This window comes from Lynx rufus, unplaced genomic scaffold (assembly GCF_022079265.1).
Source record: "Lynx rufus isolate CCGP_SWC_20201006 ecotype Redwood Valley unplaced genomic scaffold, mLynRuf1.p SCAF_14, whole genome shotgun sequence".
NCBI lineage: Eukaryota > Metazoa > Chordata > Mammalia > Carnivora > Felidae > Lynx > Lynx rufus.
The window spans coordinates 6,950,943-6,963,108 of NW_025814828.1; the positions used below are offsets into that span (position 1 = coordinate 6,950,943).

The 12,166-nt window shown below is 53.2% G+C and overlaps 1 protein-coding gene across 1 annotated transcript in view; it reads left to right on the top strand.

Moving 5' to 3' along the window:
• The window catches only part of WWC3 (WWC family member 3), a 120,079-nt gene that overhangs the window by 43,324 nt on the left and 64,589 nt on the right, over positions 1-12,166 (top strand). Inside the window, exon 3 of the mRNA XM_047075877.1 lies at positions 6,203-6,406. Within this exon, the coding sequence (XP_046931833.1) occupies positions 6,203-6,406 (204 nt within the window). The remainder of the gene's footprint in view (positions 1-6,202; positions 6,407-12,166) is intronic.

Genomic DNA, 12,166 nt, shown 5'->3' on the forward strand with positions numbered 1-12,166 from the left:
ACCAAACCTTTTTGATCTTTGGGGAGGGTGAAAACTGTGTAAAGACCACAGCTAAAATAAGGGTCCCTTGACCTCGCAAGCTTTCTTCAAAGAACCGTTTAGAGCAGTGGCTCTCCATCGGGGCTGGTTTTGTCTCCCGGGACGACTTGGCAGTGTCCAGAGGCCTTGTCCATGGTCACGCCCGGGAGAGGTGCTGCGGCGTCCAGTGAGCAGAGGTTGGGCGGGGGGTGCCGTTGAACTCTGTCCGCTGATCAGGACAGCTCCCCGAAACGGCAGTGGTGCCGAGGTCGACACACCCTGGTTCACAAGCTCCATTGTATCAGAGATCTGTTCTCCACCGCTCGCTCTCGGCTTGCTGCACTTCCGTCAGCCCTCCTCGATCTGGCCCGGCTGGGACCCACTTGTCACTCAGATTCCCGCTTTTTTACTCCCTCCCGGCTTCATTCTAGCTACCCTCAGTGTTTCTGTCGTTCGACATTTTTCATTCCTCAGGACACCAAGCGTGGCTTCCCCTCAGCGTGTTTTCTGTCCTTCAGTTTATTAAGTGTGGGGGTGCCCGAGGGGCCCGAAGACTCGCGATGCCTGCCACGTGAGTGATTTGAAGCTCTTTCTGGTCCCACGGCTTCTCCTGTCCCGTAGTGCAGTCAGCCCAGGTTGGTGTCTTCAGGGCCGATTCTTGCCTGTCTCTTCCAGCCCGGCCTCCCGAGTCAGCGTTTGGAAACCCGAGTGGCGAGGCTTCCTTTCTCAGTCCCCGGGCAGTGGAATTTCTGGTGCCCGGCGGTCAGCCTTGCCCTTGATTGTGGCTCTTACCCCAAGACTGGGCAGTGGGGATAAGTACTGCCCCAGACGGGGCCCCGGCCCGTCTGCCCTGTCAGGTAGTTACCCAAGTGGCAGGAGGGCTTCTGGGTAAATCCACCACCCAGCGGACGGGGCGCTGTCCTTAGCGAGGCTCCAGCTGCGGATGGCCCTCCCTGTAGCCCCAGCCGACCTGGTGTCTCACGACAGTGTGTGTTCAAGGTGTCTTGTCTGGGCTTGCCCTCCCAGCTGCTGGAGGGCAGCTCCTGCAGGTGAGGGCCTCTGCTACAGGTGAGGGGCCGCTCCCGCAGGTGAGGGATGCTTTCGCAGGTGAGGGATGCTCCCACAGGTGAGCGATGCTCCTGTAGGTGGGGGCCGCTCCCGCAGGTGGGGGATGTTCCCACAGGTGAGGGCCGCTCCCGCAGGTGAGGGATGTTCCCTCAGGTGGGGGCCACTCCCGTAGGGGAGGGATGTTCCCGCAGGTGAGAGATGCTCCCGCAGGTGGGGGATGTTCCCGCAGGTGAGAGATGCTCCCGCAGGTGAGGGATGTTCCCATAGGTGGGGGCCACTCCCGTAGGGGAGGGATGGTCCCACAGGTGAGGGATGTTCCCGCAGGTGAGAGATGCTCCCGCAGGTGGGGGCCGCTCCCGCAGGTGAGGGATGTTCCCGCAGGTGAGAGATGCTCCCGCAGGTGAGGGCCACTCCCGCAGGTGAGGGATGTTCCCGCAGGTGGGGGCCGCTCCCGTAGGGGAGGGATGGTCCCACAGGTGAGGGCCGTTCCCGCAGGTGAGGGATGTTCCCGCAGGTGAGAGATGCTCCCACAGGTGAGGGATGTTCCCATAGGTGGGGGCCACTCCCGTAGGTGAGGGATGGTCCCACAGGTGAGGGATGTTCCCGCAGGTGAGAGATGCTCCCGCAGGTGAGGGATGTTCCCGTAGGTGGGGGCCACTCCCGTAGGGGAGGGATGGTCCCACAGGTGAGGGATGTTCCCGCAGGTGAGAGATGCTCCCGCAGGTGGGGGCCGCTCCCGTAGGGGAAGGATGGTCCCACAGGTGAGGGATGTTCCCGCAGGTGAGAGATGCTCCCGCAGGTGAGGGATGTTCCCGTAGGTGGGGGCCACTCCCGTAGGGGAGGGATGGTCCCACAGGTGAGGGCCGCTCCCGCAGGTGAGGGATGTTCCCGCAGGTGAGAGATGCTCCCGCAGGTGAGGGCCACTCCCGCAGGTGAGGGATGTTCCCGCAGGTGGGGGCCGCTCCCGTAGGGGAGGGATGGTCCCACAGGTGAGGGCCGTTCCCGCAGGTGAGGGATGTTCCCGCAGGTGAGAGATGCTCCCACAGGTGAGGGATGTTCCCATAGGTGGGGGCCACTCCCGTAGGTGAGGGATGGTCCCACAGGTGAGGGATGTTCCCGCAGGTGAGAGATGATCCCGCAGGTGAGGGATGTTCCCGTAGGTGGGGGCCACTCCCGTAGGGGAGGGATGGTCCCACAGGTGAGGGATGTTCCCGCAGGTGAGAGATGCTCCCGCAGGTGGGGGCCGCTCCCGCAGGTGAGGGATGTTCCCGCAGGTGAGAGATGCTCCCGCAGGTGAGGGCCACTCCCGCAGGTGAGGGATGTTCCCGCAGGTGGGGGCCGCTCCCGTAGGGGAGGGATGGTCCCACAGGTGAGGGCCGTTCCCGCAGGTGAGAGATGCTCCCGCAGGTGAGGGATGTTCCCGTAGGTGGGGGCCACTCCCGTAGGTGAGGGATGGTCCCACAGGTGAGGGATGGTCCCACAGGTGAGGGATGTTCACGCAGGTGAGAGATGCTCCCGCGGGTGGGGGCCGCTCCCGCAGGTGAGGGATGTTCCCGCAGGTGGGGGTCGCTGCACCGTGGGCCCGGGCACATGCTCACTGCGGCTTCCTCATCGATCTTTGGCCTCCCCGGGCCCAGGTGCTATTACTGAACGGCAGAGGCATCTGCCTTACACAATCTTTCCGGAAAGCCAGCCTGCCACTGAGGTCCTGGACCCGTTCTGGCTCGCCTCTCTCGTAAACCCAACTTGCTCATCCCTGTGTGCCCCCTTCTTTGCTGTGGGCATTCGTTGCTCACCTGCTCACTGTCACGGCGACTGTTTTAGAGCACCTTTCTGTGCTGGCCCTGGGGACACAGGGCCCAAAGTGAGACCCAGTGCGCACCTCAAGGATTCCACACGACGCTCTAGACGTGGCCTTGAACCCAAAAACTGAGTAGTCACCGTGGACTTTCTTCCAGTCACTGTGAGTATAAGTGGGGTGACTCAGCACCGTGGGTGATGCTGGTGAAGACATCAGCTCCGGGATCACACCGCCTCCTCTCTCAGAGAACCCAACTCTTTTGTTTTTTTCTTGCAGGAACAAGAAAGGTTATTATTATTGCAATAGTTTGTACATGGAGGGCCAAACAGCACATTCCAGAAAACTTGCTCCCCAGAACCCAACTCTTCATAGCACAACTTTAAAACTCTTTAAAGGCACAGCACCCAGAGAGTCAGATATTAAATTGGAACCGTGCAGGTGGGCAGTAGGGTGTGAGGGACCAGAGGGACCCTGGTTGACCACCTTCAAGGTTCCCAAGACCCTCCGGGGCACTGGACAGAGTGCAGGCAGTGCTGGTGGGCCGCAGCGGGTCTCACTGCCACACACAGGCGTCGGCGACACCCGGCCGTTACAGATGTGATTCGGCCCCGTCCTGGGCCCGCTGAACGTGAGCTCTGGGACTCGGTCAGGACCCTGATCGTTGTCGTTACATTTGGTTTCTTATCGTCTAGCGTGGGCTTTTGAGGCCTGGAGAGGCTGTCCAGTAGGGGCCTAGAGTGGCAGTGTGAAAGGGGCGGTGGGTGTCGAAGGAAGGGGGTTTAAAGGGAGAACTTACTTGAAACATCCTAGCAAGCTCTTGTGTGTGCGTGTGTGTGTGTGTGGGGGGGTATGTGTGTGTGTGTCTGTGGTAAAGAGCACATGACATAAAATTTACTTTTTAACCGTTTTGAGGTGAAATCCACAAAACCGAAAATTAGCCATTTTAAAGTGTGGAATTCAGCGGCGTTTGGTGCGTTCACTGTTGGACAGCCACCGCCCCTCTCTAGTTGCAGAACATTCCACCCCCCTCCCCCAGAGTCAAACCTGGAACCCATTAGCAGCCACTCCCCCTCTCCCCTCCAGCCTCCCAGCCCCTGGCCACCACTAAATCTCCTTTCTGTCTCTCTGGAGTTGCCTCTTCTGGACATTTCACGTAGATGGGATCCTACGCTGTGTGACCTTTCGCGTCTGACCTCTTCCACCCCACGGGATGTGTTCGAGGTCCGTCCGCGCTGTAGCCGAAAGCAGCACTTCATTCCCCGTCGTGGCCAAATGACCTTCCATCGTGCGGATGGGTCCTGCTTTATTTATCCCCTCATCAGTTGCTGGACTTAGGCTTGTTTCTACCTTGTTGGCTGTTGCCGTAGAGCTGACCGAGCACTCTTTATTCTGTTTTACTTATTTATGAAGATCTGATTGGCTTTATTACATGTTTCGTGAATCAGGCAGCACCCCTTCTCGCAAATAGAGGGGAGCTCCCCAAGCCACTTTAAATGAATTATTTTGCATGTTTGTGTAAGATTGGGGTACTCCTGTACTCTGCACTCCTGTGCCAGCAGCCTGCACGTATTTACCAATGTGTCATGGTTGTAACAGAGCCACCATAGCCTGGGGTCTCTAAATTTGGAACAGGGACACCGCTTTGCAGTTTTTATTTGATTTAGGGCAACGCTTCGGTTGACATCTCCCCGTTAGGAGATTTGTGGCGGTGGAGGAGGGGAGCGTCTCCCGAGTCTGGGGGTCTTGCCCGTTTGCTCAGTCTGCCGCCTCAGTCTCAGGCTCTGATTTCGGGACCGTTGTCCTCTGCCTGTGGAGCGGACTCCCCTTCCTGCCGCTCGTTTGCTGCTCCTGCGGTCAGCAGTTAGTGATGGCCTTGCCTTGGGTTTCAGATGAAGGAAAAGGTCCTGAGAATATAATGATGACCGAGGCTCCGTGCCTGCCTTTGAGGGGCTCGTAGTTTGGGGGGGGGGGGGAACAAATGTGAAAACGGTCACGTGCCCAGTGCCAAGAACTGCAGTCCCAGCCGTCGTGGAGAGACATTACATGCTTGCAGGGGCGGGGCAGGCTTCAGAAAGGAGGTGCTTTGGCAAAGGCACTCAGAAGACGGTAGGGTTTCCTGGTGGGGCGGAAGAGGACGCAAGCAGCACGAACAAATGCAGACGAGCATTTCCCACGATGGAGACTTCGGAAAAATTCAGCCTGTTTCGAGGACGTCTTGGTTGGGGGAGGACAGAAACTAGGAGTGAAGCTGGCAAGTTAGTTTCGGGACTCCGGCGTCACGAGGAGGATATTGCCTTGAAGGACGTTCGTGTGTTAAAGAATCGCAAGGCGAGTTAGGAAGGCGACTCTGGTGAGCGCACTGAGGAGGCGGGACGCCTGCGCGGGTTTCGGAGAGGGGTCGTGAGGATCCGATTGAACTTAGGGGAGATGGGGAGAAGGGCATGTCGTCAAGCACGATTGTTTCTAGGGGGCAGGAAGCGCCAGTTCTTGGTGGCCCGCAGAGAATTCTGGGCGAGGGAGAAGAGCGGGTGTTCTCTGAGGATGGGTCCCAGGTTGGCCAAGTGGGTGGATCTGGATGAAGCTGCTCACGTCGAGGGGGGGGCGGAAGGAGAAGCAGGTGACTGCTGTGTCCCTGTTGGCGTCGGTTGGTGTTTGGTGTGAACGGGCGCCGCGTGAGAATGAGTTCTGCCTCGGACGAATGACTCGGAATTCCTCTGGCTCCGTCCGGGTGGAGATCTACCTGGGAGGCAGCTGGAAGAAAAATGGGAACTCGGGAGAGAGGCTGGAGCCAGAGGGAGGCATGCGCCTCCCACGGAGAGTGAGAAAGCCGGGGTGGAAGATGGTGGGGGGGGGTGGGATTTATGGGTGGGAGGAGACAAGGAAGTTTGCGAAGAGCACAGAGGGGCTGCAGGTCTGGTGCAGAGGCCCGACGAAGGGGAGCAGCCAGGTCGCAGGGCATTCGGGGTCAGAGAAGTCAGGGACCAGAAGGTTGGGGGTAGCCATTAGTTTGACAGTGGAGAGCTCATTTGGGTTCATCCCCGCCAATGTTTGTTCGCAGTGTGAACAGTTGTCTGGTATCGTCTCCTCCGCGGGAAACTTCTTCATATCCCTAGAGTTTTCTTCGCGTTCCAACTGTGGATCTACGAACGGCAGGGGTTCCACGCTTCAGGAAGCTTCGTTATGAGGTCGCTTCCATAACGTACATCCCGGCAACGAGTTAATTTTCGAATCAGCCAGTCACGTGGCTGCGTGACTGTTGGCCAACCTCAAGACCTTACTTGTAAGTCGCTTACGTTCTCGCCCTTTTAATTTCAGAGCTTACCCAGATTGAGGATCCCAGAGAACAGTGGAGGCGAGAGCAGGAACGGATGCTGAAGGAGTATTTGATCGTGGCCCAGGAGGCTCTCAATGCCAAGAAAGAAATCTACCAGATTAAGCAGCAGCGGTTCGAGCTGGCCCAGGAGGAATACCAGCAGCTGCACAAAATGTGTGAGGACGACAGCCGCTCGTACGCTAGCTGTGAGTTGACTGTCCCCCGTGGGTAACGCGCGGCTTCGGAAGCCGCCTCTCCGCCGGCTTACTGCACACACCGAACTTGACTCGGGCAAGACGGCTCCGTAAAGTTTCTAACCGCGTATCGTTAGGTCGTCGGTATTTTGCTCTGGAATCGGGTGTCTTCCGTTAGCCACTCCTTTAGTGGGTATTTACCAAGTGCTCGCCCTGTGCCCAGGCACCGTGATGCGGCGGAGCCTGAGGAGGCAGAGGTCCCTGCCCTCGTCGCATCACATTCAGGTGGGGAAGGTAGAAGAGCAACAAGCAGATTTCAGGCAGCGGCACGAAACGACCTCGTGTCTCGTGTTTGTCAGTGCGGAAAAGGGCTTCACTCGGAGCCCTCCGCCACCGATAGGGCGTGTTAGGGGTGATCCCCGGGAGGGCCGCGCAGCGGTTTCGTTGATCCTGCGTGGAAAGACTCGGGAGCCATCACGTGTGTCAAGCACCTGGCCCTCTGTAGAGTCCTTTCTGGGGCGGCGCGCTGAAGGCGGAGGAACTCAGCGTAACCCAGAAGATCGGGGGGACTCCCCGCCTCCGATGGACGCGCACTGGTGTTCTCAAAAGGAATCCCTCTTCGTTTTAGAGGTTACTGGACGTGGGCTCCCATCTCATTAGTACTCGGCGGATGCTCAGGTATTGAAGGAGCCCGGTCCCGTCTCAGAAACCAAAGCATCTCGTTACCGACACAGTCAGTCACTGCTTGAGCCAGTCTCTTCCCCACAGCGCTGTCACACTTAACAGTCCACCACAGGTGCACACGGCCGTGACCGTTCTGGGTGCCCGTGAGCTCGGGAAGAATGCGTGGAGGTGCTACGACTAGGTTTTGTGTGATAACAACCTGAGTCTCGTTGAGACACGGGAAGCCTTAACCTGTGACGTGGCCGCCACGTTGCCAGGTACTTGGCTCTGGCGAATAATAAAGACACAGTCAGAGCTTTGTTCTGTGTTGCGAGTCAGAATGGAGTTAAGGCCGAGGGGCCATAGGTCTTTTTTTTTATTGCAGCTGCTGTTGAAGGTGAATACGCCTTACAAGCTGTGGGGAAGCGAGGGGTGGGGGTTCCCCTCTGTAACAGGAACTGAAGACAGTGCTATCACATGTCCCGAGAGAAGGTCAGGACCCAAGTATAATGCTGTGTTGTTTCCAGCTTGTCTTATCTCTTGTTCTTTGGATGTTGATATCTACTAGGTTTTTGTTTTTTTTTTTTTTGGTTTTTGTTTTAACTGTTCATCAGAACGCAGTGCTCAGCTCAGTGCGAATTTTTAGAGGTTGGTTTCCTATCTCCATAGTTTCTTTTTTTATAATGTCTTTCTCCGATTTTGGTATCAGGCCTCACAGAACGAATTGGGAAGTGTTCCCTCCTCCTGTTTTTGGAAGGAGTTTGTGTGGGATTGGTATTTGATAGAATTTGATAGAATTCACCAGAAAAGCCATCTGGATCTTGAGTTCTTTGTGGGAGTGTTTGGAACTATAAATTCAATGTCTTTTATGTCTTTTATAGATATAAGGCTATTCAGATGTTTGTTTCTTGTTTTTTTTTAATTTTTTTTTAATGTTTATTTATTTTTGAGAGAGACAGAGCATGAGAGGCAGAGAGGCAGAGAGAGAAGGAGACACAGAGCCTGAAGCAGGCTCCAAGCTCTGAGCTGTCAGCACAGAGCCTGATGCGGGGCTCGAACTCACAGACTGTGAGATCATGACCTGAGCCGAAGTCGGACGCCCAACCAACTGAGCCACCCAGGCGCCCCTGTTTGTTTCTTCTTGAATCAGTTTTAGTATTTGTGTGTTTCAAGGAATTCGTCTATTTCATGGAATCCAAAAGTCAGCAAACTTTTCTACCAAGGGTTAGGTAGTAAATATTTTAGGCTTTGTGGGCCACAAGGTCTCAGCTGCAACTACTCAACCCTGTTGTTATAATGCAGAAGCAGCCAGAGATAATACATGAACGAATGTGTGTGGGTTGTTCTGATAAAGTGTAAACACAGGTAACAAGTTTGATTTGGCCTGCAGGGAGATTTGCCGACTGCCGAGCCAAGTTGTCAAGTTTATAAAGTTGGTCGTCAAGTTTATAAAGTTTGTAGAATTCCCTTAACGGTTCATTTAAGATCTAGACACTCCTAGGTGGTGTCCTGTCTATCATTCCCAATGTTCCTAATTTGTGTCTTCTTTTTTTCCTCAGTGTAGCTAAACTTTTGTTGATTGTATTTGTCTTTATAACGAGCTGGCTTTTTTCCCCCTCCTATTTCTTATCTGTTTTCTATTTTATTGATTTCTCTTTATTATTTTTTCCTTCTTAGTTTGGCTTTACTCTGTTCTTCCTTTTCTAGCTTCCTAAAGTAGAAACGTAGACCATTGATTTTAGACCTTTCTTATTTTCTCACCTAACCTCTAAAAGGTATGAATTCTTCTCCAAGTGCAATTTTAATTTTTTTTTCAACGTTTATTTGTTTTTGGGACAGAGAGAGACAGAGCATGAACGGGGGAGGGGCAGAGAGAGAGGGAGACACAGAATCGGAAACAGGCTCCAGGCTCTGAGCCATCAGCCCAGAGCCTGACGCGGGGCTCGAACTCACGGACCGCGAGATCGTGACCTGGCTGAAGTCGGACGCTTAACCGACTGCGCCACCCAGGCGCCCCCTCCAAGTGCAATTTTAACTGCATGCCGCAGGTGTTGGTGTTTTCATTTTCAGTCAACCCAGACTGGCTGTTTCTTTTTGGGCTCTCTAAAAGCAAGTTGTTGGGACTTTTGAATGTTATGTTGCCGATTTCTAATGTAATTCCATTGTGGTCAGAAACTACACTATGTAAGATTTCAATGATTTGAAATCTATTGAGATGACTTTTATGACCCAGCATATGGTCTCTCTTGGTGAGCTCATAGGATTAGAAGCCCATGGTGTTGGTACAGTGAGGTCACGCCTAGCTGCACCAGTGGCTTACAACTGTTCCTGAGAGCCTATGGTTAGCGATCTTAAGTCTTTTCGAAAGTTACTTAGTAGAAGCTACGCCGAACCATAGAAAATTGTTCTTTCTGTAGCTTAAAAAGGGCTGAATATAGGCAGTTTCATATGATTCAGCCTAATGGAATGTTTCTTCCCAGTAGCCTTTAGGGACCTTATCTGTTCCATGGTTGGGTTTGATTAGATCTCCAAAGGCCCTCCGGTTGATTTTTCATCTACGGATGGAATGGGGGAAGGACAGACCAGACAAATTTGGCAGGAACTTTCTTCCAGTGATTGAAGAGAAAAATCGCAGCAAGGGAAGATGTTTCTTACATGTTGCCTACGACCAGTGCAGCTGAGACTTCAGTCGTGGTGAACGCGGGGCCTCTGGGCCTGAGCCTGTGAGGGTGCAAGTAGAGGAGGACCTTGGCGCATCCTGTTGGATTCCACACCCAGCCCTGGGGGAGGCGAGGGAGGAATCCCGGGCCAAAGCTGAGCCCCTGGATTAAGAGCATTCAGAACCTGTAGCCCTGTAGCGATGGGATGTCCCTCACCATCAGTTTTTGTATTTCCGTGGGCTTTGACATTTGGGCATGTAGGAAATCGCACTCGGTAATATTCCTTCCTGTGCTCCATAGAATTTTCCTAATGCCCAGTAAAAAAGAGCTACTCAAGATGCCGTCCTGCGTGGTGCATGAAGAAACCTTCAGTAGAGGAAGCAGATGACTCTGGTGTTCACTTGACACTCTGAACCATGCCCATCAGAATCCTGACCTGCTAGAAGTCTCTGTGTAGACACAATCTCTGCATCCACTTGTATAAGTGGCCTTGGGGGCCAGATAGGGCCAGCCTGTTTTCATGAAGGGCTAGAGGAGCCAGTGGATTTTGCTGGGGCCTGTTGGCTCATCTGGGATAAGACGCCACATGGAATCGTAACGGACTTAATCCAAGTGCTTCACCAGGTTGCTGCTGCTCCTGGGGTTTGGACCAAGCTCTTTCAACTTGCCATTTAACCTGAACTACTAATTACGATGACGAAAACTCTGTTAGTGACTCAAATGAATTCTCTCTGACCACACCGGTCTCACACAGCCCAGATTGCTAGTCATCTAAAGCAGGGAGGCATCTCCTTGCTCTGGTATGGGAACGGGATAACATTTGGACCCGTTTCTCGTTACTTCCTTCATTGGCAGTGACTTGAAGCAAAATGAACCAGTATTCAGTGAGCTAGAGTTTTCTGTGCATCGTTTGGATTGCAACATTACGAAGCACATGATGCTGTCTTTGTTGTACACGTGAGAAGCAATACTGGGGAGGCGAGGTTACTTCTTCAAGGTCACATGCCTAGTAAATGGCAGACCTGGGATCTGAACCAGATCTGTTTGTGCATGTAGCCTTCAGTGCTGTGTACTGTTTCCGAGGCATGGAAGAGGCAGCTCAAAGGAGCTAATTGTGTTTTTGAAACACTTTGCCCTCCTGTTGTTCAACTTATCTAGAAGTAAAGACCGATTATAAATTGACGAGGCCTCTGGCAAGTTTGCAACACTCAGAGGGGCGAGTGGGAGGCAGAGCACTTTCTATGTCTTGGCTTTCTTGTGGCCCATGGCAGGATTGCTAAACTATTCGTCTAGTTTCCAACAGATACTTACTTAGCACCTGGTATTGGTATGTCCCAAATGCTGGGGACACGATTTCTGTCTCCCTAATGGCTGATTGTAGGGAACAGTTAGGCAGTGATGGGGAACAGAGGAATTAACTAAAACAGCCACTTTTTAAAGTGTTCATTTCTTGATTTTTGAGAGAGAGAAAGAGAGCACAAGCAGGGGAGGGCCGGAGAGAGAAGGACAGAATCCCTAGCAGGCTCTGCGCTGTCAGCACAGAGCCCGACGTGGGGCTCGATCTCACAAAGCATGAGATCATGACCAGAGCTGAAATCGAGAGTCAGACGCTCAACTGACTGAGCCCCCCAGGCGCCCCAAAAACAGCCATTTTTTTTTTTTAAATTTTTTTTTTTCAACGTTTATTTATTTTTGGGACAGAGAGAGACAGAGCATGAACGGGGGAGGGGCAGAGAGAGAAGGAGACACAGAATCGGAAACAGGCTCCAGGCTCTGAGCCATCAGCCCAGAGCCTGACGCGGGGCTCGAACTCACAGACCGCGAGATCGTGACCTGTAAAAAACAGCCATTTTTAATATTGGAGCAGGAGGGCGGGAGGAAATGACGTGCATCTGTCCTACCCCCTTCACAGATTCCTCCCTGAGTTGTGGAAATCACCAGAATAAAACTCCATTCACTGGAGAGAAAAGATTTTGTGTCAATATTGGGCCATCTGGTATCTAAGAATATCCAAACCTTGACCTTTTTCTGTCCCTGAGCAAAGCAAAAGCAGATGCTTGCTGGATTTGAGCGTACATGTCCCCGTGAGGCTAAAAACCCTACGCTACTCTATTTCTGGGAGCCGCCTGGTACCCGGGCCTATTTTGTTTGTAGAACACGGGGACGGAGCTGTTCTGCAGTGGGCTCGTTCTCTTTGAGCACACCGGTTCTCTTCCACAGTTCCATCCTGTCGTGTTCTCCTACTTTCTTCATGTCTTGTTTTGCTGGCAAAGGAGTTTTATTAAAATCTTTGTAGCAGAGGAACTTCTTGCCGCATTCATTATAACTATACAAAATGAAAACAGAAAATGCTAAGAACTGGAGGTCTTTGTATTTCTTGACCTGAGTGGTTATGTTTGTATTTGCTTTGCATTAATTCATTGTTTTGTATGCTTCTCTTTATGTGTGT